Raw genomic sequence first — 26,820 nt, forward strand, 5'->3', positions numbered from 1 at the left:
TCTGGTCTTGTCCAATTTTTGACTGCCTCCACTTTGTCTAGCTGGGGTTTTACATGCCCTCGACCAACAACGTACCCCAAATATTTGGCTTCTCTCATGGCTATGGCACATTTCTCTGGGTTAGCTGTTAACCCTGCTGACCTTAATGAAGCTAAGACCGCCTCAACTTTGGCTAAATGTGATCCCCAGTCTGGGGTATAAATCACTATATCGTCCAGGTAAGCGGCTGCATAAGCTGTGTGAGGTCGTAGCAATTTATTCATGGCCCTTTGGAAGGTGGCAGGTGCCCCATGCAATCCAAAGGGTAGGACTTTATATTGATAGAGACCATCAGGGTGGAAAATGCAGTCTTTGGCTTGGCCGTGGAAGTCAGGGGAACTAGCCAATAACCCTTTGTTAGATCAAGGGTTGTCAAATAATTGCTACCAGCAAGATTTTCCACTAGTTCATCCACACGTGGCATTGGATAGGCATCAAACTGCGACATACTGTTTAGGCGCCTAAAGTCATTGCAGAACCTAATTGTCCCATTGGGGTTCAGGACAAGCACAATGGGACTATTCCACTCACTAGTGGACTCTTCAATCACATCTAACTGGAGCATCTTCTCGACCCCTTTCTCACGTCCACCCGTCTGGCTTCTGGAATACGATACGGCTTCTGCTTTACAATGACTCCTGGCGCAGTGACAATGTCGTGTTCGATTAAGGTAGTGCACCCAGGAATGGAAGATAAGACATCCCTGTTCCGGCGAATCATTTCTTCAGTCTGTTGTCTCTGCTGAATGGACAAAGCTGGCTCTATGGGCACTTCAGACTTTTCAATGGCAGTACTCACTACCTGAGGAGAGGTTTCCTCATCATGCCAAGGTTTAAGGAGGTTAACATGGTATATTTGCTCCTCCCTTCTCCTACCTAACTGGCGGACTCTGTAATTAACAGGACCGACAGCCTCTAGAACTTCATATGGACCCTGCCAATAGGCGAAAAGTTTGCTTTCCTGGGTGGGAACCAATACTAGGACCTTGTCCCCAGGCTTGAAAGATCGAACAACAGCACTTTTATCATAACTTTTTCTCTGTCGTTCCTGAGCCTCTTTTACATGTTGCTGCACAATGGGCCCTATCTTTCCTAGCCTCTCATACATTTGGGACACAAATTGGACCAGATTTGGCTCCCTGGGACCTTGCTGCTCCCACCCTTCTTTTAACATATCCAAGATACCCCTGGGCTGTCTCCCAAACAATAACTCAAAGGGACTAAACCCTGTTGAAGCTTGAGGTACCTCACGGATGGCAAACATCAAATAGGGAATAAGAGTGTCCCAATCTTTTTTCTCTTGAGCCACTGCTTTCCTGAGCATGTGCTTTAATGTGCGGTTAAAGCGATCCACCAAGCCATCTGTTTGCGGATGGTATACAGAGGTGTGAAGCGCCTTAACCCCTAGCAACTGGCACATGTCCTTCATCAGTTTAGACATGAATGGAGTACCCTGATCTGTGAGAATTTCTTTGGGTATTCCCAAGCGTGTAAACATCAATACAAGTTCCTTAGCTATGGTGCTGGACTTTATGTTTCGTAGGGGAATTGCCTCTGGATACCTGGTTGCATAGTCAAGCACCACTAGTATATATTGGTGCCCACGTGCGGATTTTTCCAGTGGCCCCACAAGGTCCATGGCTATCCGTTCAAAGGGAACTTGTACTATTGGTATTGGAATTAGAGGTGCCCTGTACATGGGTTTGGGACAGGTTCTCTGACAAATGGGACAGGACCGGCAATACTTTTTCACTGCCATGTGTAACCCGGGCCAGTAAAACCTAAGCAGAACTCGTTCCCGTGTTTTATCCTCCCCTAGGTGTCCCCCACAGACATGTGTGTGCTGCTTTTAACACTAGGGTTACATGGACCTGAGGAACCATTAATTGTTCTACTTTTTCCCCCTGCACATTAGCAACTCTATACAGGAAATTATTTTTAACAATAGAATATGGTATACCTTCTGCAGGCTGGGCGGCTTTCGCTCCCCCATTTACCTCAGTCACACTTTTAAAGGCATGTTCCAAAGTGGCATCATTAAGTTGGTCTCGAGGAAAGTCCTGCAGAGGAAAAAAAATTGGTATTGCGGAGCAGTCCGTATCCTAACTGACAGGCGGGGTGGGCTCATCTGCGACATCACAGACCAATGCTAGTTTGGACTGTCCATGTTTCCCCGCAGGTGGATGCTTTTGTGGAACTCCTGCTGTGACTCCTAGGATGGCATTCCGGTTTGGAGGTTTCCAAAGATCGATGTCCAGATGTTGTAGATCTTTAGGCGGTTCCTTTAAGACCGGGCTTCCGACCGTTGCATCAGTTGCCGGCATGTCCGGCCGGATCCGCTTACCAAGGACATCATTAAACAGTGGGAAGTCTTGCCCCAAAATGAGTGGATATGGGAGTTTAGGTGCTATGGCAGCTACCACCATAACAGTTTTGTCTTTGAGTGTGACTGGTAGTATTGTTCTTTCATACTCCTCTGTCGTGCCATGTACGCAAAGAACCTTCACCTTGGGCAACCGAGAAGTTATGGTTTCGGGTAAGGTAGAGCTGGAAACCAATGAGAGTTCACTCCCCGAGTCAACCAAGGCCAGAACAAGGTTCTGGTTGATTAGCACAGTCACCCGGAACAAACAAGGACTTTCTGATGTGGGACTCATGGTAAAACAGCTTGGAAAAGCAGGCCCAATATGTGCCACGGAACAGTCCACGGGTTCCGGTAGTTTAGGACACTCTGCCTTAAAGTGGCCTGGCTCACCACATTCAAAACACTTCAGATTAGACAGCTTTGCACCTGGCCCTCTGTCCGTAGCAAGGATTGTCAAACCTGGCTTTTGGCATGGCAGCGGCTTTGGCACAAATGCAGGTTCTGTAATCATTTGCTGTAGCGCACAAAACCTTTCTACCACGGTGGCAAGCTCTTCATAAGTTTGTGGGTCTGATTGCAGAACCCACCTTTGCAAATAGCGGTTCAGCCCCCGGATGCAGTGATCTATCGCCAGAACTTCAATAATCCGAAAAGCCGAATTCTCCTCAGGCTGCAGTCATTTCTTTAAAATTTTAGAAAGCTCAGCCACTTGCGCTCTGACCGGTTTTTCTTTAACATAGCGCCATTGGTGATAGCGCTGGGCTCGGCCTGGCCCGGAAACTCCAATGCGAGCCAATATCTCAGACTTTAGGCACAGATAGTCAGAGGCCCGTTCCTCATCTAGATCCATATAAGCTCGCTGAGCTTCACCAGTCAGATATGGCGCCAGCCTCTCAGCCCAATCTTTAGGAGGCCATTTTGCCAGTCTCTCAAAGGACACCAGATATGCTTCTACGTCATCAGCTGGTGACATTTTCTGGAGAACAGGACCAAGTGGTTCATTTCTATCATGTCTCACCTGGCTTAACTCTTCTCTTAAGAGCCTTGTGTTTTCCACATGTGCCTCGGCAACTCGTAGCATCTAAGCTTGCTGCTGTTGCTGCGCAGCGGCCACATTCACGAGGGTTCTCAGTACTTCCTCCATGTTGACGTCTGCGCGGGTTGGGTAGCGGAAACTTGCTTCCCGGAGTATCCCACTCCTAACACCACTTGTGGCAAGAGCCCGCTACTGCTGAAGCACACGTGAACAACTTCTTCCTTTTTATGTAGTTTTATTGTCGGGATGATAAATGTTTTGACACCGTACAGATTTCACAGCAATACTTGGAGACCCTAAACGCTAGCTAGACATAGCTCAGCTCTCTCAAGACCAGCCATCTTACCCAGCGTTGATCTCCGTGCACAAATGATACAAACAAGCTTTTATACCCGATACTCCTCCCCCAGCCTTAGCTTGATGGACAGGTGACACACCCACCTTCTCTTTAAAAGGAAACGCCCCATCACTGGCTCTGTTTTGCACTAAAGAGACACACCCTGTCTGTTTGCTGAGAGGAAGGATTTCTCTGCATGTAAGTTAACCAAACTTAAACTATTGTTTGTTACACATAGGTCTTTACATTCAATCTAGGTGCATTGCTGCACAAATGTTTTACTTTACTTCCCTGATTTCTCTGCATATTGCAATCTAAATGCCTCCTTTTGTTACAATATATATATATATATCTATATATATATAGATATATATATATACACATATCTCATACTTAGATGATGCAGTATGATATATGGCACTTGCTCCTTGTGGACACTGCAGTGGTTTAGCCGACATTTGATAGATGATCTACATGTTTCCATTCCCACACCCAGGGAGTTATAATTTGAGACATTGTGTGGGCTAAATCTATATACAGCCTAACAATTCCCTAGGAACTAGTGACATCACTGAGGTATGAGGTACTTCATGCCTCATGCACTAAGGACCTCACTACTTCCTAGTGAATGGATAGTATGCAATCTAAGACATATTGCTTCACAAAATTGTTGCCTGCACCGTGTCCATCTAACATACGAGGTGGACAATACCTTTATAGCTTACTGATATTAGAACCCTCTAATACGTCACCAGTGCTTATTACGTACAGGAGGGTCTACCTGAGTTATACTGGGACCTTCTATGGATACCTGTAGAAGTACCAGCACACATAAGCTTGCAGTCCATGTTCTGTTACATGCCATATGTAGAAGTTATTCAACCACACCATGTTTTTTTTGTTCAGTACAAGATTTTGCACATTTGGCATCAATTACTGGACATAAAACATGTAATTTACTGAGAGAGGCAGATCTCTGCTGATAACGCTGACATTGTCACATTGAATTACACTTAATGATCAGAGCGGAGATGAAAGAGATGGCCTGGGGCACTATACTCACTGTGAACCAGGAAGCAGAAGTCTTTCCATGTCAGCAATAGAGTGAGCTTTGTGAAGCCCTCTGCGTCGTACTCCACCACCCCCCTACAGAGACAGAGAAGCCAAGCGTCAGTAAGTAGTTAGAGGACGACCCCCATCGTCTGCATGCACTGATCTGAGGATCCTGAGAGGAGACCTGGAGAGTCAGCTCGTTGCTTAGTTCATGATCTAATACAGTGATGGCAAATGTCCGCTGTGTCAGTCATTTACCCTGCTGGGGCCACAGGGTAAGTTACACAATCTATGTAGGAGGTTAGTCTATGGTGATGATGGTATCTTCTCACCACTAGGTGGTGTGGCTGCTAATGCCCCCTCCCCTCTCCCTTCAGGTCTCAAATGAGTAGAGCGGACGCCTCTACTGAGTATGCGCGGGGTATGGTCTTGCCAGTCAGGCGCTAGATCTGAAGTTTAACAGCGAGACAGTAGAAACAGGAATGTACGACCAGTGTTTCTTATTAATATGCGCTAATTTGGGAAACAGAGGGGAAAAAAAACAATTTGAAGTGGAGGACCACTTAATAGTGCAATTGACGCCCATGCACAGCGGCGGCGACAATTTAATGGGCTAAACCAATGTTTCTGTGAATGCGGTCTGTACATTTACTAGGAACCACTGACATCACGCTGGCACTTGGGGATTGGTCACTGAAATGGTCACGTTTTCTGTGTATGAATATTCTTCCCGCTCTCCTTATATATAGGAAACAAACATGTGTATAACAATAGTAAATATTTCGGAGCAGCCTTCCCTACAGTGAGGAGCCAGTGCCTTCTACGGTGCTGCTGGACAGCTTGTGATTTCATGATGTTATAAGCAGTATTCAGGTCTAGAGGGGGTTAATTAATGATGTTCCAGCCCTTGTTGATTAATGTAGCTTTAATGCTGTGTTATTAGAATAAATACACATCTAGGTCAGGTTATGTAGCCATTTCTTGGCTGCTCTCTACACTGAAAGTGGGATCCACCCAATCATTTCCATGAACGTCGCTGGTTAATATTCAGGCTACATCGGTATTGGATTCAGAGCTTGTTGTAGCTTTCATATCACAGCGTTTATTATCCCTTTCACCAAATGTCTCTGCAAAGCTGACGATAGAGGCTTTAATGTGCATTACGTGACCCTGAGAGATTTTACCAATGCTACCTTCAGATAACATTATTCCATGACTCGTGTGTGCCCTTCTGCAACTTCTGCTAAGTACATCGCTGTATTTTTATGGCTTGCTTTTTAGCATGAACATATCACACATGTTGTAATAGTCAGATATACAGCAGCTGTTTATTTCAGTTGGATAAAGACATGGTTCTGCTGTGCCCTCTGCAAAGCATACATCTGTACACAGAGAGCAGCTATGTGACGTATCCAAGGGCAAGTAAACACAAACAACTCTACCTGATGGCATAAAGACATGGTTGAAACACAGAGGGAAGCTGGAAAGATGAAACATTTACCAAAAGTTGCAGGAGGACACGTACAAGCCATGAAATGAAAAGTTGTGTGAAGGTGGAATTAAACTTGCATGACTAATACACAATTTACAAGGGACAGAAGCCTCGTTAATCTTGGTAAGGACCATGAAGAAATATACTCACGTTCCAAAGTGGCTGAGGAAGGCAGCAATGTACTCTCTTCTTTTGTGGTACCCCTGAATCACGTACTGCACCTGGAAACCGACCAAACCAGGAACATCAACACACACAGGACAGGACACAAGCGCTCCCTCACAGTATTATGTAATTAATATCAGTATAGTATCCACATCCTCCCCTTACATCATTTTATATACTTTAGTCCACAATTTGCCACATAATGGTCACATGCTGCAACAGCAAAGCATTCTGGTAAGTATTGAGCCTAACTCTGTGTATAACAGACGGAGCAGGAGCCACCATGGTGGGTGGACTGGCAACGTTACAATCACCGTAGTGCAGGATACCTGTCACATTGTAGCAGTGAATATGTATTAATACACATTTCAGTTTCTCCCTTTCTTGGCCAAAGTCTGCCCTTCTATTTCCTTAAGAAGTTCTGGTTGAACTTGGCCAGCGATGGGAAACACCATGTAATGTGTTTGTGCTGGCGCCAGGGTGCTGGATCGCCTCAGCTGTACAGATATCTCACGGAATAAATTACAGCTGTAAAGAGCCTGCTGGGAGGAGAGGACTATACAGCAATTTACCAGGTTGCAGACATCTGCTGGATGATGGATCATATTTCTTTAAAGTGGATTCAAACCTAAAATAAATATTTTCATATGCAGTAGTGTAAGGTAAACTATATCTCTATTTGTTGGTGACAATGCAGGGTTATTATACCGATCATGGAACCCCCACAGTTCTTCTACTTAGGGGATGGAAACTCAGGCAGCAGAATAAACTGTGTCAGAGGAGCTGTTCTTAAAGACAAAGCGCTCAGAGGTATCTTTATTGGTCAATTACTAATAGTCATTTGTGGTTCTTATTATTACTATTTGTGCTAGATGAAGCCTGTACCGTACATACCTTATTGGTTAGCAACTGGCAGACCTGAGGAACATAATCTATGAGGCATCCAGCGTTGGGGAATGCTGGGATGTGAAGAGCCGAAGATCCGCCAAGAGCACTGAAATGACAGAAGATTGATACCCTGGTCATATTATGGAATATATCACATATGAATATTACCAACCCTAAACGTTCAGCAGAGCTATGTCTATATACTACCAGCCTCGATTACCAGCACTGTGTCTGTATTACTATCTGTGGACCCCGATCTAGTGCAGGGTGAACCTTTCTGATAATGCACTCTGATCTGTATGACAATGTGATCCAGTACCCTGATCTGTAGGAAGATGTGATCCAGTACCCTGATCTGTATGACAATGTGATCCAGTACTCTGATCTGTATGACAATGTGATCCAGTACCCTGATCTGTAGGAAGATGTGATCCAGTACCCTGATCTGTAGGAAGATGTGATCCAGTACCCTGATCTGTAGGAAGATGTGATCCAGGACCCTGATCTGTAGGAAGATGTGATCCAGTACCCTGATCTGTATGACGATGTGATCCAGTACCCTGATCTGTATGACGATGTGATCCAGTACCCTGATCTGTATGACGATGTGATCCAGTACTCTGATCTGTAGGAATATGTGATCCAGTACTCTGATCTGTAGGAATATGTGATCCAGTACTCTCATCTGTAGGAAGATGTGATCCAGTACTCTGATCTGTATGACGATGTGATCCAGTACTCTGATCTGTATGACGATGTGATCCAGTACCCTGATCTGTAGGACGATGTGATCCAGTACTCTGCTCTGTAGGACAATGTGATCCAGTACTCTGATCTGTAGGAATATGTGATCCAGTACTCTCATCTGTAGGAAGATGTGATCCAGTACTCTCATCTGTAGGAAGATGTGATCCAGTACTCTGATCTGTAGGAAGATGTGATCCAGTACTCTGCTCTGTAGGACAATGTGATCCAGTACTCTGATCTGTAGGAATATGTGATCCAGTACTCTCATCTGTAGGACAATGTGATCCAGTACTCTGCTCTGTAGGACGATATGATCCAGTACTCTGATCTGTAAGAAGATGTGATCCAGTACTCTGATCTGTAGGAATATGTGATCCAGTACTCTCATCTGTAGGAAGATGTGATCCAGTACTCTCATCTGTAGGAAGATGTGATCCAGTACTCTGCTCTGTAGGACAATGTGATCCAGTACTCTGATCTGTAGGAATATGTGATCCAGTACTCTGCTCTGTAGGACAATGTGATCCAGTACTCTGCTCTGTAGGACGATATGATCCAGTACTCTGATCTGTAAGAAGATGTGATCCAGTACTCTGATCTATATGAACATGTGATCCAGTACTCTGATCTGTAGGACAATGTGATCCAGTACTCTGCTCTGTAGGATGATGTGATCCAGTACCCTGATCTGCAGGATGATGTGATCCAGTACTCTGATCTGTAAGAAGATGTGATCCAGTACTCTGATCTATATGAACATGTGATCCAGTACTCTGATCTGTAGGACAATGTGATCCAGTACTCTGCTCTGTAGGATGATGTGATTCAGGACTCTGATGATGTGATCCAGTACTCTGATCTGTATGAAAATGTGATCCAGTACTCTGCTCTGTAGGACTATATGATCCGGTACTCTGATCTGTAGGATGATGTGATCCGGTACTCTGATCTGTAGAATGATGTGATCCAGTACTCTGATCTGTAGGACTATATGATCCAGTACTCTGATCTGTAGGATGATGTGATCCAGTACCCTGATCTGCAGGATGATGTGATCCAGTACTCTGATCTGTAAGAAGATGTGATCCAGGACCCTGATCTGTATGATGATGTGATCCAGTACTCTGATCTATATGAACATGTGATCCAGTACTCTGATCTGTAGGACAATGTGATCCAGTACTCTGCTCTGTAGGACGATGTGATTCAGGACTCTGATGATTTGATCCAGTACGCTGATCTGTAGGATGATGTGATCCAGTACTCTGATCTGTATGAAAATGTGATCCAGTACTCTGCTCTGTAGGACGATATGATCCGGTACCCTGATCTGTAGGACGATGTGATCCAGTACTCTGCTCTGTAGGACAATGTGATCCAGTACTCTGATCTGTAGGAATATGTGATCCAGTACTCTCATCTGTAGGAAGATGTGATCCAGTACTCTGATCTGTAGGAAGATGTGATCCAGTACTCTGCTCTGTAGGACAATGTGATCCAGTACTCTGATCTGTAGGAATATGTGATCCAGTACTCTCATCTGTAGGACAATGTGATCCAGTACTCTGCTCTGTAGGACGATATGATCCAGTACTCTGATCTGTAAGAAGATGTGATCCAGTACTCTGATCTGTAGGAATATGTGATCCAGTACTCTCATCTGTAGGAAGATGTGATCCAGTACTCTCATCTGTAGGAAGATGTGATCCAGTACTCTGCTCTGTAGGACAATGTGATCCAGTACTCTGATCTGTAGGAATATGTGATCCAGTACTCTGCTCTGTAGGACAATGTGATCCAGTACTCTGCTCTGTAGGACGATATGATCCAGTACTCTGATCTGTAAGAAGATGTGATCCAGTACTCTGATCTATATGAACATGTGATCCAGTACTCTGATCTGTAGGACAATGTGATCCAGTACTCTGCTCTGTAGGATGATGTGATCCAGTACCCTGATCTGCAGGATGATGTGATCCAGTACTCTGATCTGTAAGAAGATGTGATCCAGTACTCTGATCTATATGAACATGTGATCCAGTACTCTGATCTGTAGGACAATGTGATCCAGTACTCTGCTCTGTAGGATGATGTGATTCAGGACTCTGATGATGTGATCCAGTACTCTGATCTGTATGAAAATGTGATCCAGTACTCTGCTCTGTAGGACTATATGATCCGGTACTCTGATCTGTAGGATGATGTGATCCGGTACTCTGATCTGTAGAATGATGTGATCCAGTACTCTGATCTGTAGGACTATATGATCCAGTACTCTGATCTGTAGGATGATGTGATCCAGTACCCTGATCTGCAGGATGATGTGATCCAGTACTCTGATCTGTAAGAAGATGTGATCCAGGACCCTGATCTGTATGATGATGTGATCCAGTACTCTGATCTATATGAACATGTGATCCAGTACTCTGATCTGTAGGACAATGTGATCCAGTACTCTGCTCTGTAGGACGATGTGATTCAGGACTCTGATGATTTGATCCAGTACGCTGATCTGTAGGATGATGTGATCCAGTACTCTGATCTGTATGAAAATGTGATCCAGTACTCTGCTCTGTAGGACGATATGATCCGGTACTCTGATCTGTAGGATGATGTGATCCAGTACTCTCATCTGTTTGACGATGTGATCCAGTATTCTTATCTGTTTGACGATGTGATCCAGTATTCTGATCTGTTTGACGATGTGATCCAGTACTCTCATCTGTTTGACAATGTGATCCAGTATTCTGATCTGTTTGACGATGTGATCCAGTACTCTGATCTGTTTGACGATGCGATCCAGCATAATTTCAGCAAATTATTTAATTAATAATAATTAACTTGGAAGATTGTTGTTACTCTCTAATATAGCAAAACCTCAGTGGTTCTAGGTGCCTCTAATTTCTAGTTCAGTCACAAGCAATTCAAAAAAGGTGGATTAATCATTATTTTCTGGACCAAGTAAAGTACTGGAATTAATCTAAATATTGCTGCAATTATCCCATAACCTTCTCTAACCCATAACTCCTGTAATCCAGTAAAAGCAAAATCCCAAGGTTTACATATTATAGAGGTTCACCCTGAATTATATTATTGATTAAAGTTCAGGGTGAAGATGGTTTTGCTCAAATATTTATGAATGCAGCCAGGAAAGCGCAGTGTTCTGCAGCTCGCTTAGTGACATACAGCTTTCTAGGGGATTCCCTGTCATTCTACAGCGTTTCAACCATGAGAAAACAGCTTATGAAAGAGCATGACGGAGCAGTGATGAAGAAAGTGGAACAGGCTCTGCGTTTCCCCATCCCTGCTCTGCCATCAGCTTTCATGCTCTGCTCTGTAGGGATCAATGATCTTTATATGACTTTCCTTCTGTCTTCCATTTACTTGTCAGAAACGAAACAACAGAATTTAATGGATTTCAATGGTGCTCGAGTGCACAGAATCTTGTTTGTAACAGAGAAACAGCATTTCCCATTGACTGCAATGTATAAACACACAGGGTTCTATAGCTGGAACAATGCAGCGTTCAGAAGTGACCACGTGCCACCACCTGTAGACCATAGGAGTCGTGGTGGCTTCACTCTAGGGGCAGTCAGGTGAGTATGACAAGTGAGTGCTCACTGGGGGAGTGAGTGGTGGGTGATCTTCAGGAGAGATCCGCCTACTCAACACATCGGATGGGTACAAAAGCTGAACATCATGTTTGTTGTGTTGTTTGGAACTGTTATTGTTAATGTACATTCTATGCAGAGAGAATAACACAGATAAAAGCAACGCACTGAAACTAGTGTTGTACGGTATCATGTAGGACATTGTTGCTAGGAGTCTATGGCTGATATCTCATTTTACACACATAAAAAATAAAGTCTATGTTGACAGAACATGATATAGACATTTGGAGTGTTTCCCTGTAACTCTGACCCAGTACTACCAGAAGAGCTCAGAGCAGCCACTGTGATTGTGCAGGGAGGCTGTCGGTGTGTCATCATACAGCACACTGCAGTGTTTATAAACATGGCTGACTCATAAGTGTCAGTGTGACATGTCCCCCGAGGAGGGTCACCGTAGACACTGCCAGATTGTGTCATACTCTGTGTACTGGGGAAACATAACAGGTACAGAAACACTGGAGGCTCTGTATAATACATTGAACTCGGGTCTGCTGGGGAGGGTGTTGGATTTCCCTGACAACTTATTATTTAGCAACTTTGTAACAGAGAACAATAAAAGTCAACAGTCAGCCTATGAGTTTACAAGGAACAAAGTGTCATTAGTTCCAAGTGAATGGATGGGCTGCATTGTCATATATATTGGTTTCATCCACAAATATGTCTCCACAGTGGGTGGGCAACAGATACACCTCACACTTTTGTGGGCTGAACCAATATGCAGCCTGCCAATCACAAAGTGACATCAATAAGGGGGAGGGGCCTGGATAATGGGGCGGGAAGGTTGATAACCGGCAGTCCTGAGCGGTGCAGGGTATTTCCTGTTGGCACCATTGAAAGTTCTGTGGATCGAAGCAAAATAATCTTTTTACTCTACCGAAATTCCACCCCAAACCAAACTTTTCTTTCCATGTGAATCCATCCTTTAAAGACATAACTAAGCTCATATATAGACAGTTGCAGATTTTGCTGTACCCCTAAGGATGTCAGATCCACCCCTGTCAATTGATCCTACCCCCAAACTGTTGTATTGTGAGGAGATTATCAGATATTAGTAAGATTGACAGGTGGGTTTTGGGTGGAGATTATGCCACAATGGAAATGACGTGAACTGCCAGCAGGCGCAGTAATACCTTTACTGAGCTAAATACATTTCTGTCATATGATTTGTCATACATTTTTTTTTAAAGATTTACACTATAGACAGATGAAAATAAAATGATTAGTGACTTCAAGAGTATTAAATTATCATCACCATTTATTTATATAACGCCACTAATTCCGCAGCGCTGTACAGAGAACTCACTCACATCAGTCCCTGCCCCGTTGGAGCTTACAGTCTAAATTCCCTAATATACATACTGAGAAGGAGAGAGAGACTAGGGTCAATTTTTGATAGCAGTCAATTAACCTACCAGTATGTTTTTGGAGTGTGGGAGGAAACCGGAGCACCCGGAGGAAACCCACGCGAATACGGGGAGATCATACAAACTCCACACAGATAAGGCCATGGCCGTGAATTGAACTCATGACCCCAGTGCTGTGAGGCAGAAGTGCTAACCACTGAGCCACCGTGCTGCTCCCATAAAATGTGTGCGTTGTACAAAAGCGACTCTCCAGAAAACACACTAGAGGTTATTTTCTACCTGGTGCGCACTGCAAAACATCATGGTCTGGCACCAGTGTACCTGGATGATTCGGCTGGTGCATTTCAAGGTGCACGCCTACCCTCAGCTCTCAAGAGACGCATCCTGAAACTAGAAATGTGCGCATCGGTGGAAACTGTGCAAAAGTGGAAGAGGGAAAATTAAATTCCCCACGGTGGCCCGCCGGTATTACAGCGATGTTCCATCACCGCGGAGTGCCTGCACGACCGTTCTGGTGACAGTTCGTTGCACACTGCTGGAAAATGAACCTACCCCCCCTAATGTCATATCATAACCCCAAAACCCAGCCTGCTTCCACTTTAGTACTAATGTTTACAAAAAAATATACATTTTAGCAAGATAAAATTTTCATGTTTTTTTCCTAAAATACTACTCTAATTAGCCTTATTTTTGTCTTGAATGAATCATGAGGATGAGGGATATCGGGCGCTCTTCATCACAGTAGGTTTTTAATCACATTGCTTGAAGTCCGCCTGAAAAAAACGCTTCTGCGCTGAAGTTAAATAAAAGGCACAAAATGTGTCACATTAAAAATATTGGATGACTCAATGACCACCTGGTCTGAGCTGTGCAAAATTAAACTGCTTTTGTGGAGTATAAATAGCCGTGTGCCCTTATGTGCAGCAAGAAATGACCTAAAAGTAGACAACCTTTTATATCCTGCTCCACAATAGGATGTCAGACAACCAAGCGCAAAGGTGCGTCTACTGCATAATGGCAAGAAAGCGCTCACTCCCCTAACTCCTAATGACTATGCAAACACTGCCACCCTTCCTTATTAACCACGTGCCTCTGTGGATATCAATTCACACGACGGGTCCAACGCTGCTTCTGTACTCGCTAAGTGACAGTACGAGCGATCTAATGAGGTAAGTGGTGCTTGGGGAAAGACGGAGACATTTTTAAATGTGTTTTAGAAGATTTTGGGCACAGAGCTCCAAATGACGTAAAAACCTTTTATCCATCAATTCCTGAATCCCAAGTACCAGGGTCATTAGATGTATACTGTAATGATGGGGGTCACTGGGGGGCAGAGCGGCTTCTGACCTGTTGTTCCTCCAGCGTTACGCTGGGTGTGTGGCGCTCGGCGATGATGTCACAGCCTCACTGTCAGTCTGACAGAGGAGCATATGATAGAATCCCCACTAAGGGGCCAACAATGTGACACCCCCCCTCACAGCTTTACCTACAACTACACAGAGTTATTATACATGATCGGTATTATGCCCTGAGGCAGCGTCTGGGGGAGCGGGAGAAACCTGTCCGGCAGTATCTCAGCTTCCACAGAGACAATGTTCCAGTCCAAGAAGCAAACCACTCATTATAACATAGCGATCTACTTATCCCCTACATTTATATATATGTTTATAAAGTGGGGTGTGGACATGTTGGTTACTCAGCAGGCAAATATGTGTTTTAGGAGGGAGTGGAGCAACATATGAATGAGGTCAGGATTCTTGCAAAATGAAAGGTTATAAAAAAAATAAATAAAACAAGATTGGCCTCAGTTAAACTGGCAGTTCCATCACTGTGCGATGCAGGGGAGGGGGGAGGGGAAATGCATCTACTTTTTTGCATGCAGGGGTACTACAGTCTGCTGCTGCATGTAGCACACATACACTGGGAAGCTTTATTTTTACACTGTGATTTAGAGTTGAGCTAGGACACACCCCCTCACAACTCTAATTCTACCGGCACATTTTACATTTGACCTCACCCTGCAGTGCCACATGGTTTTGCCAAGATGCCAATCTGCTCCTTTAAGTGTGTTTCACCGAGGACTCTACTAGATTATATAAAGGCTTTAGTGATATGTATTTACAGATACAACAGTCCACCCTGCACTATAACATAATAGGTTGGTTATATGAAAGCTCTCTGAAGCAATGACGGAACAGAACATGATTCTGCTTTATTGTTATGTTTTCATTGTTATACGTGAGAGTTATATGTGATCTGTGTTCTCTTACTGTGCAGCACTGTGGACTATGTGGGCGCTATATATATAAATATTAATAAACGGGAGAATGCACCCCATTCTGTGAAATATAAGGATGTTTGATGTTATTTTCATTATAAGCTCAATTTGGCAAACCATCTTTACCTTCTGTTTGTAATTTATGTGTATCACAATCCCTTCAATGTACAGAGCTGAGTAATATGTAAGAGTTTTATAAATAAATAAATAATAATAAAATTATTGGGGAAACAAAACAAAGACAAAAACTAAAATTAGATCTGGGGGTAAATTGTATCAAGCTGCAAGTTTCCGGGGGGCTTGAAAAGTGGAGATGTTGCCTATAGCAACCAATCAGATTCTAGTTATCATTTATTTAGTACACCCTCCAAAATGACAGCTAGAATCTGACTGGTTGCTATACAACTTATCCACTTTTCAAACGCATCGTACACACGCAGCTTGATACATATACCCCCTGGAGTCAGTGGCATAAGTTTAGAATTGAAGATTCATTGCAAACTTGTCTTTTGCGAGTTATTAGCTGGTCCACCAGCCAAAGAGATGGATAACTACCTGAACGAGGGGCAGAAGGGACATTTTAAATAATGCCTTTAGCAAGCCGTAGATAACAGGCCCTCTTGTCAATCCTGTAAAAGATATTCTTGGCCTATCCAGTTAGAAGGGAGTAATGTTCAGGCCAAAGCAAAGGGTATCTACAGTCTACACCACAGGAGCAGTGAATATTATCAAGGCATCGCTTTGTGAACTGATTCTACATCTTGCTCCCCAAACTGTGGTCCTGCCCTCCAGGTTGAGCTGGTCCACCGAACTTAGCTCGGTAGCTCTCAATGTGATCCGAGGGGGATGCCCCACAGCTAACATCGATTCAGGTCAACCTTCCTCCGCCAATGGGTCTTTAGAAAGACAAGAGTTACAAGTCAGTTCCTGGACCATCTGTTAACTAAAGCAGACCTTGAAGAGCTAGATTCACAACGTGAAGTGTTACCCTAACATTCATATATTTACCTAGGCAGTAAACTGAGGGCATCAAACCTTAGATAGTTTGTGCCGACAACTTGGCCAATAGTACAGATGTCAGGTATATCAGACCATAGAGGAAAAGGAAACATACATACAAGGGTTGACAGAGAAGTCCAGATGGCCCTTTGCTATATGTTCCTTGATTTAGGTATATTTAGTACCAGCAGAACATAACCTTCCAATGAAAAGAGGTAAACATAACAATACTATTCAGTATTGTTTATCTTATTGAACACTATCCAAGGGCCTGTTTATGTGGTCACATTTTCTCTATGTCACGTCAATCTACTCTGGTGCAGTCTTCATGGATTGTGAATGGAACAAATGATACAAACAGATATCAATGCTCAGATCTGTTTTTGGAAACAGTTTTAAACTAAGCTTTTCTGAAAAACCATTAGGGTTAACCAAAACTCTCAAAATAAATCCTGAAATGACCTACCAGCTCATTACAAATGACCACCTACAAATGTTAAAAACACCTTCCGAAATCCCGGGATTTAGCTGCTGGTGAAAGGGGAGTCAGGTTAATCCAGGCTTCTATCACTCAGCGGTGGTCATATCTAGTGAGTAGGTGGGTCATTTTTTATTGGGTTTTTATAAGTTTTATTTATTTTCCGATTTGGACTATGTTGAATCAAGACAGAAGAAAAAAAGATTCTACAGTTAATAAAGTGGTGAATTAGGTTTTTGGAGTTTTTTTTTTAAATTTAATTACAGCTTATTTGAAACGTATGTGCATTTTGCTTACTCTGTTGCTATAATGTCCAGGGGCATCAGGGGGCCTGCCCATTGTATTTGGACCACTGGTTGTCATATTTGCCAATATTTCCCAATCATGCTGGTTATAGAACACTGGGAGAGGGGAGACAGGCAGTTTTTCTGTGGAGCCCCCTAGCTATACTGATGCAGCGTCTATGGTCTGAGTGGAGGTAACAGTCAATCACTTGCAGTTCTCTAGTTTTTTATTGCAAGTGACTGACAGTTACCTGTTGATTCCTCCATTTAAACTGTGACACAAATAATTTAGTTTGATTACTAAACCACGGTAGGCATGAGCTGCATACTTTTCATTCATCTAACATGCGCAGTACAACTCTTAAAGTTCCGTCCGCTGGCAGAAAAAAATATTGGCGGGAATTTCAATATTACGCATGTAGCAGATTAACTCAAGCACTCAGCACTAGAGACCAATTAAATCCATACTACATATGTACCTATAAGTTTCAGGAGCTTCTCAGAACTAAATTAATTTGAGATAAAGGTTGGATCATGGTGGATGGGTGTCTTCCTAGGAACAAACCTCCCAACTTTTTAAGACAGGAAAAAGGGACACATTTTTGAAAGTTTATCTCTTTAGTTGTGTGTGTGAGATGTGACAGTGTATCATGTGGAGTGTGTATTGTAGGACATTTTACTTTATTACTTACCAAAACGTCAAAACTTTATTTCAGTTGAACCAATGTATTACAGATTTATGGATGGATGAAAGAATGGAGGCACAACCAACAAGCAAGCACAGCGATGGGGTGTGATCAGCGTTGTTATAGCAGTGCAGGAAAACATGGATGTGAAGCTGTAAGGATGAGGGATGGTGAAGTTCTCTGTACTGTACTAAACTGCCCCTCCCAACACTCTGGGATCTTTGGGACTCGGATGAAGGTGGCCACTGCACACCTTCCAGGAGCTTGCCTAACGCCTATGAAGTTCTCCCAACCATTTCCTCCTATGAAAACGCAGTAGTGATAAGTGTGTACAAAGCAGTGGTGGCCAGGACATACCTCCCAACATTCTAAGCAGTTGGGGTAAATGTTAGGGATTGTCTCCCAGAAACATGACTATGCCGCCTAAATCGGGACAGACAGGAAGTATAGCATGACTAAAATGGTTGCTTCATTCTCCCTGCAGGACAACATGACCAGTAGCCACTCCTCTCCTATAGCCTATCCCACCAGAGGTCCTCAAGAAGGTTGAGTTGGACCTGCCATCGTAGCTTGGTCAAGCACATTTCTGCTAAAGCTTTGCTATGCTCAAGGGCATCCTTTACTTGCAAATATAAATCGCAGAGAGACATAAGTGCGCTTTGTCTTCTTTAACTTACAACTGTAACGCCATTTAAAAAACAAACAAAACTTGAAGATGTTGGTTTGTTATTTTAACAGGGTTAGAGCAAAGCGAGTGGCAATAGTTATTTTAATGCGCGGCTATCGTTGCTTCATTGGAGGACTAGACATTATGGTTTGTGGACAGGACTAACAATTTACAGCCTCTGTTATGTTATTAATGGATGTTGTTGCCTAGAGATACATCTTGTGCACAACCATAAAACATATCATATCTACAGGAGCAACAGCACAACGCTGACGAGTCAGCGATTCTTTATTCTGTGCGTTATTAAGAAGTCTGTGCAGCTGAATTACTGTGACTTTAATGCAGAAACGTTTCAGCAATTCTACGTCCCCTCCGGCTCGGCATGTGCCAGAACTGGACCGCATGTTCTGTAATCTGCAGCTATTTTTCTCCCACCACTGGAGACATTAATCAGGAACACAAAAATACGCCCACAGCTCAAATCACGCAACAAGAATTCTTTCATTACGTTGTTGGAGCCTCGGCTATTGAAATGTTCTCAATTTGCTGGCAGAAGAAATGTGGAGCTTTGGCACATACGGCGGAGAAAAAAAATGTTTTAAAATAACAAATTCTTAATCAGATGTCACTGCCTGGAATAATCTAAATGCCTGAATTATTGAGTTTTAGTAATAAATCATTGTAGTACAAGGAAAGGAAAAGACTGCTGACCAGACATGAATGGACCTCAAAATAAATTATATCATGGAAAGCAAAGTACTGTATAGTGATATTTGTGTTACATTCAGGGTGGATCTTCATAGGGAGAAGAATCTGTCTAGTTTATTGTTTGGATAAGCAGAATTTAATTTACTTGTTTAACCCATGCTGTGAGTACACGTCCCAGATCTGCACTATACCAGCCTGCGCCCAACACATTATACAACACACTATACCAGCCTGCGCCCAACACATTATACAACACACTATACCAGCCTGCGCCCAACACATTATACAACACACTATACCAGCCTGCGCCCAACACATTATACAACACACTATACCAGCCTACACCCAACACATTATACAACACACTATACCAGCCTGCGCCCAACACATTATACAACACACTATACCAGCCTGCGCCCAACACATGATACAATGCACTATACCAGCCTGCGCCCAACACATTATACAATACACTATACCAGCCTGCGCCCAACACATTATACAACACACTATACCAGCCTACACCCAACACATTATACAACACACTATACCAGCCTACACCCAACACATTATACAATACACTATACCAGCCTGCGTCCAACACATTATACAACACACTATGCCAGCCTACGCCCAACACAATATACAATACACTATACCAGCCTGCGCCCAACACATTATACAACACACTATATCAGCCAACGCCCAACACATTATACAACACACTATACCAGCCTGTGCCCAACACATTATACAACGCACTATACCAGCCTACGCCCAACACAATATACAATACACTATACCAGTCTGCGCCCAACACATTACACAACACACTATACCAGCCTGTGCCCAACACATTATACAACACACTATACCAGCCTGCGCCCAACACATTATACAACACACTATACCAGCCTACGCCCAACACAATATACAATACACTATACCAGCCTATGCCCAACACAATATACAATACACTATACCAGCCTATGCCCAACACAATATACAATACACTATACCAGCCTACGCCCAACACATTATACAACACACTATACCAGCCTATGCCCAACACAATATACAATACACTATACCAGCCTGCGCCCAACACATTATACAACACACTATACCAGCCTGCGCCCAACACATTATACAACACACTATGCCAGCCTACGCCCAACACAATATACAATACACTATACCAGCCTGCGCCCAACACATTATACAACACACTATGCCAGCCTACGCCCAACACAATATACAATACACTATACCAGCCTACGCCCAACACATTATACAATACACTATACCAGCCTGCGCCCAACACAATATACAACACACTATGCCAGCCTGCGCCCAACACAATATACAATACACTATACCAGCCTACGCCCAACACAATATACAACACACTATGCCAGCCTGCGCCCAACACATTATACAACACACTATACCAGCCTACGCCCAACACATTATACAACACACTATACCAGCCTGCGCCCAACACACTATACCAGCCTGCGCCCAACACATTATACAACACACTATGCCAGCCTGCGCCCCAACACATTATACAACACACTATACCAGCCTACGCCCAACACAATATACAATTCACTATACCAGCCTGCGTCCAACACATTATACAACACACTATACCAGCCTGCGCCCAACACATTATACAACACACTATACCAGCCTGCGCCCAACACATTATACAACACACTATACCAGCCTGCGCCCAACACATTATACAACACACTATGCCAGCCTACGCCCAACACATTATACAACACACTATACCAGCCTACGCCCAACACAATATACAACACACTATACCAGTCTATGCCCAACACATTATACAATACACTATACCAGCCTGCGCCCAACACAATATACAATGCACTATACCAGCCTGCGCCCAACACATTATACAACACACTATGCCAACCTACGCCCAACACAATATACAACACACTATACCAGCCTATGCCCAACACAATATACAATCCACTATACCAGCCTGCGTCCAACACATTATACAACACACTATACCAGCCTACGCCCAACACAATATACAATACACTATACCAGTCTATGCCCAACACATTATACAACACACTATACCAGCCTACGCCCAACACAATATACAATACACTATACCAGCCTGCGCCCAACACATTATACAACACACTATACCAGCCTACGCCCAACACAATATACAATACACTATACCAGCATACACCCAACACATTATACAACACACTATACCAGCCTATGCCCAACACATTATACAATACACTATACCAGCCTGCTTCCAACACAATATATAATGCACTATACCAGCCTGCGCCCAACACATTATACAACACACTATGCCAACCTACGCCCAACACAATATACAATACACTATACCAGCCTGCGCCCAACACATTATACAACACACTATGCCAGCCTACGCCCAACACAATATACAATACACTATACCAGCCTGTGCCCAACACATTATACAACACACTATACCAGCCTACGCCCAACACAATATACAATACACTATACCAGCCTGCGCCCAACACAATATACAATACACTATACAAGCCTGCGCCCAACACAATATACAATACACTATACCAGTCCAAGCCCAACACATTATACAACACACTATACCAGCCAACACCCAACACACTATACCAGCCTGCGCCCAACACATTATACAACACACTATACCAGCCAAAGCCCAACACATTATACAACGCACTATACCAGCCTGCGCCCAACACATTATACAACACACTATACCAGCCAAAGCCCAACACATTATACAACGCACTATACCAGCCTGCACCCAACACATTATACAATGCACTATACCAGTCTGCGCCAAACACATTATACAATGCACTATACCAGCCAAAGCCCAACACATTATACAACACACTATACCAGCCTGCACCCAACACATTATACAATGCACTATACCAGTCTGCGCCAAACACATTATACAATGCACTATACCAGCCTGCGCCCAACACATTATACAACACACTATACCAGCCTGCGCCCAACACATTATACAACACACTATACCAGCCAAAGCCCAACACATTATACAACGCACTATACCAGCCTGCGCCCAACACATTATACAACGCACTATACCAGCCTGCACCCAACACATTATACAATGCACTATACCAGTCTGCGCCAAACACATTATACATCCTAGAACTGTTTCACTTTGAACCAGCAAGGAAGTAAAAGGTGGGTTTATGGTCAGAAGAAACGTCAGGACACAAGACTGTTGTGGTTTACCATGTGAAAATAATAGAAGCCCCAGCAAGGATGTGTGCGGACCTGTAGTCTGGAGACTGGATTGTAAGGTCTATTGGAGAAGGGATTTATGTCTCGGAATGAAGTGCTCTGTGGATTATGTTGACACTATATAAATAATACAAAATAATAAGTAAAAGCCCACCCTTGCTGGAGCACCGGGAAGGGCTACATGCAGACGTTTTTCCCTGGGCCCCTCGTACAGTCCTGGCAGAAAGCTGGTGGTGAGTGAGAGGACCAATCACAAACAGCGGTCAAGATACCGTGGCCATTTACAGTTGACTCAGGGGGTGTCTGCATTTCCACCTATAACTAGGTGGTAGTAACGCTCTAGGAGGAGAAGACGTTCTATATGAATTATGAAACAATTTCTCCTTACGACCAGGGCCTGATCAACCACCCGGGGGGCGCGGCACTGTGGGTATTTTTTTTTTTTTTTCATTCATTTTTTTTTTCGGGGTGGGGGAGGGGGGGGGTCGCCGCGGGGGGGTGGAGGGCTCGATGATCAAAAGCATTGGTGGTCAGTGGTTAGCAACACACAGCCAATCGCCAGGCTGCCTGTTGCTGTGCAGCAGACAGGAAGCAGGACGTCTTCACTTCCTATCTGCTGATCTGAGGAGAGGAGCGACGCTGGCACAACTACAGGTAAGTGAAGGGGGGAACTGCCCTGCATATCTATAGGGAGGGGGGGGAACTGCCCTGCATATCTATAGGGAGGGGGGGGAACTGCCCTGCATATCTATAGGGAGGGGGGGGAACTGCCCTGCATATCTATAGGGAGGGGGGGGGAACTGCCCTGCATATCTATAGGGAGGGGGGGGGAACTACCCTGCATATCTATAGGGAGGGGGGGAACTGCCCTGCATATCTATAGGGAGGGGGGGGAACTACCCTGCATATCTATAGGGAGGGGGGAACTACCCTGCATATCTATAGGGAGGGGGGGAACTACCCTGCATATCTATAGGGAGGGGGGGGAACTACCCTGCATATCTATAGGGAGGGGGGGAACTACCCTGCATATCTATAGGGAGGGGGGGAACTACCCTGCATATCTATAGGGAGGGAGAGGGGGACTGTCATACAAATCTATAGGGTGGGAGGGGGGGCTGCCATGAAAATCTATAGGGAGGTAGAGAGGTTGATATGTATGAAGGAGGGCAGAGGAGGGGGGCTGATGTATGTGACTGGGGGAGTTTTGATGTGACGGGGGGGATAGCTAGCTAGCAGAGTGGAGGTAAGGAAAATAGCTGCAAGGGGGATGGATGCAGGGTGGGAGGTAAAGAAAATGGCTGCAGCAGGGGTTAAGGAAAATGGCTGTGGGGGGGGGTTGTGGTTAAGGAAAATGGCTGCAGGGGGTATTTAAAAAATAGAGCAGCTTTGGGGGGCAGAATCTCATGATTGTGTGGTGGTCTCAGCAATCACTAGAATACTAAATATTAGTGAGATGGGGCTGGTAGAGGCTTGTATTTGATTGACAACAAATATTCAGATATTGCTTATATATGCCTGTCCAATGGGGTACTTTTAGCTGGCCATAATGGAGTGTTTTGTTTTAACTAAACGGCCTAATCATTCAGGGTTTGCATTATAATACATTTTTGCATTTTCAAAAAAGGACGCCAACTTTCCAGAAGCCAGCGAGAGGATAACAAAGTTGCAAGAGAGAAGAGCAAGGACAGGTAAGAGACAATGGCACAATCTGTCTAAATTTGAATGCTGGAGAATACACCTGAACATTCATATTCAGGAGTGTTCCTATACACCTATATATTCGGAGGAGGGGGGGGGGGGGGCTGCGGCCGTATTAGCCTAGGGCGGCCAGAACCCTTAATCAGGCCCTGCTTACGACAATGGTGCTGCTATAGTCTGACCTGAAATGACTCTCAGAATGTTTGTTCGGGATAGATGACAGCGGAGACAAAGATAATAAAAATAGCTCCTGATTTGCTACAATAATAAAGCAAACAAGCTTAGGCTGCAGGTTCTGAAACAGTACAACAGATTTACGTGACAACATTGGCTCAGAGCATTACTGAGGAATGTCAGGGGGGGTGGAGGGACTGGATGAATTCCCTGCTCTACTTGTAGACATGTCAGGCTGGCAATAAACCGTCCCCACCCAGGATAAAGTACAGTCCACCCCACTGTGTCAATAACACCAGAGCAATGTTTTGCAGGAGAGGAGGGGGCAGACAGACTTCTGTGTGAAGGGCATTTATGTAGGGAAAACATTTCTGTAGCACTGGTTGGACATTTTGTCCCTAGGAGGGATTTTGAGTTGAGGTCAGACACTTAAAAGACACTTGAAAGATGATAGAACAAAGATAAACGATCATCGGTGACGCATTGATGTCATTCACAAAGTGAAACAACAGTTTTATTTTGATGACACAAATAGAAAGTGGTTATTTTAAGAACCATTCTATGGAAAGCGCACAGGGACATGATCAAATAAATATATATATAGATATATACATACAAAAGTTTCAGGAAGTTGCCGCAACTAAAGATGCTCAAGACGACTATGATCATGTGGATGACACTAGTGGACCTGTCATCTACCCACAGTGGGGGCAAACCAGGGCTTAACCAACGCGGCCTATCAATTCACTAGGAACAAGTGACATCGTTGGGATAAATCGGCTAAGAACCAGATATATTTTTGAGGCTTGAGGCACTATCTCATATGTACTTTATTTCTCTGCACTGCCTCCAATGGCTTCACCATGGAATCTTGTCTAAAACCAAAATAACTTAAATATTTAAGTGATGTCACAGTGTTCTGCATCCCATAGCAACCAATCAGATATCAGCTTCCAGTAGTCTATCCAGCAACAACCCGATCAGAGCTAGCATCTGATTGGTCGTTATAGATGTTATCACATTCTAATTCTCATCTCTACTGGCACAAAAGAACTGGAAGCCCAGACTGCGGCCTGTGAGTCCTGGCTTCTGCTGGGGAACATGAGACCTTAAACCAGATTGACAGACTGCTCTGATATGAAAGAACACCCAAAGGTTCACATCAGTCAACCAAATAGAGGGTCTTTGGAGCCGGGAAGTAAACCCGACTTTATCTTTCTCCGCTGTGGTCGTTGCCAAGAGCAGCAATAATAAAGGTTTCTGGCAGCATTTAGTGCTGCAATAAATGTATGTTATGTCACACATCTGGCAACCAGGGTGCTCTCCAGAGAGCACCCATCCATCTCAGCTAATTCTGAGAGACAGGAGCAGGGAGGGGCCCTTGTTTCCCGGTCACACCCTCCCTCTAACCTTAATTAAAAATAGAAGCTTAACTCTTTATCCCAAGCTTGGCGTCCCAAAAATAGTCTCAGTACTGTGTTAGTAGAAAGCAAATCCATCGTTCTACTAAAGGTACAACACAGGTGCAGTTGGAGTAGAGTTTAGTGCATATTCTTGCCTCATCTTCCAATCATACAGTCATCATCATCATTATTTATATAACGCCACCAAATCTGCAGCGCTGTACAGAGGATATTTGACATTCACATCAGTCCCTGCCTCATTGGAGCTTACAATCTAAATTCCCTAACACAGACGAGAGTTCATTTTGTTAGCAGCCAATTAACCTACCAGTATGCAGTCAATTTAGTCAATCTCACAGGGCACAATATTACTTTCATACTTTCGGACAAAGACTGCAGCGACCTGACTGGATGCTAAGTGACAGACAAATGACTCAAACACACGGCAGTTCCTAGCACATCTAGGACACATTGGCTCACAGCAGTGGCAGAAAAAAAAATGGAGGTCTGCCGTCCCTCCCACCCACCGTTATGTTGGATCTTAAAAAGGAATCCAAAATTCGCGAGATCCGAGATCCGACTACGTCATGAAGACATTTTGCCTTGTTTTCGATTCCGAGGGCGCGTGACAGTACCGAGCCGGCTCGTGAGCTGACTCGGATCCCCTAAGTTCGGGTGTGTTCGGTTTTCAGGAAACCGAGCCTGAGCATCTCTAGTTACAACGAAGGTCAAACATGCAACAGTACAATTGTCTTTTCTCATGGAGATAAGAGAGTTCACTACCTGTTTAGGGATTACATTGTCTCATTTTATTCTTATTACATCCCTGGTGGCTCACTTATCACTTTGGACAACGTGCTTTTCACTGTCTAAGCTGCTTGGAAATTACAAGAATTTGGGAACAGGAGTCGATATCTGGGTGTGACCCAGGCAGCAGATTCTTCCGTGACTGATGCCATGTGGGGTGG

At 44.0% G+C, this 26,820-nt stretch overlaps 1 protein-coding gene across 3 annotated transcripts in view; it reads right to left on the reverse strand.

The window, feature by feature from the left end:
• Positions 1–26,820, reverse strand: part of BABAM2 (BRISC and BRCA1 A complex member 2) — a 202,341-nt gene that overhangs the window by 61,247 nt on the left and 114,274 nt on the right. For all 3 annotated transcript variants that reach the window (XM_075204404.1, XM_075204403.1, XM_075204402.1), the window contains exons 8-10: positions 7,381–7,480; positions 6,472–6,542; positions 4,840–4,922 (exon numbers count right to left, since the gene is read on the reverse strand). In XM_075204404.1, the coding sequence (XP_075060505.1) occupies positions 4,840–4,922; positions 6,472–6,542; positions 7,381–7,480 (254 nt within the window). The remainder of the gene's footprint in view (positions 1–4,839; positions 4,923–6,471; positions 6,543–7,380; positions 7,481–26,820) is intronic.

The sequence above is a fragment of the Mixophyes fleayi genome, chromosome 3, assembly GCF_038048845.1.
Source record: "Mixophyes fleayi isolate aMixFle1 chromosome 3, aMixFle1.hap1, whole genome shotgun sequence".
In the NCBI taxonomy this organism is placed as follows: Eukaryota; Metazoa; Chordata; class Amphibia; order Anura; family Limnodynastidae; genus Mixophyes; species Mixophyes fleayi.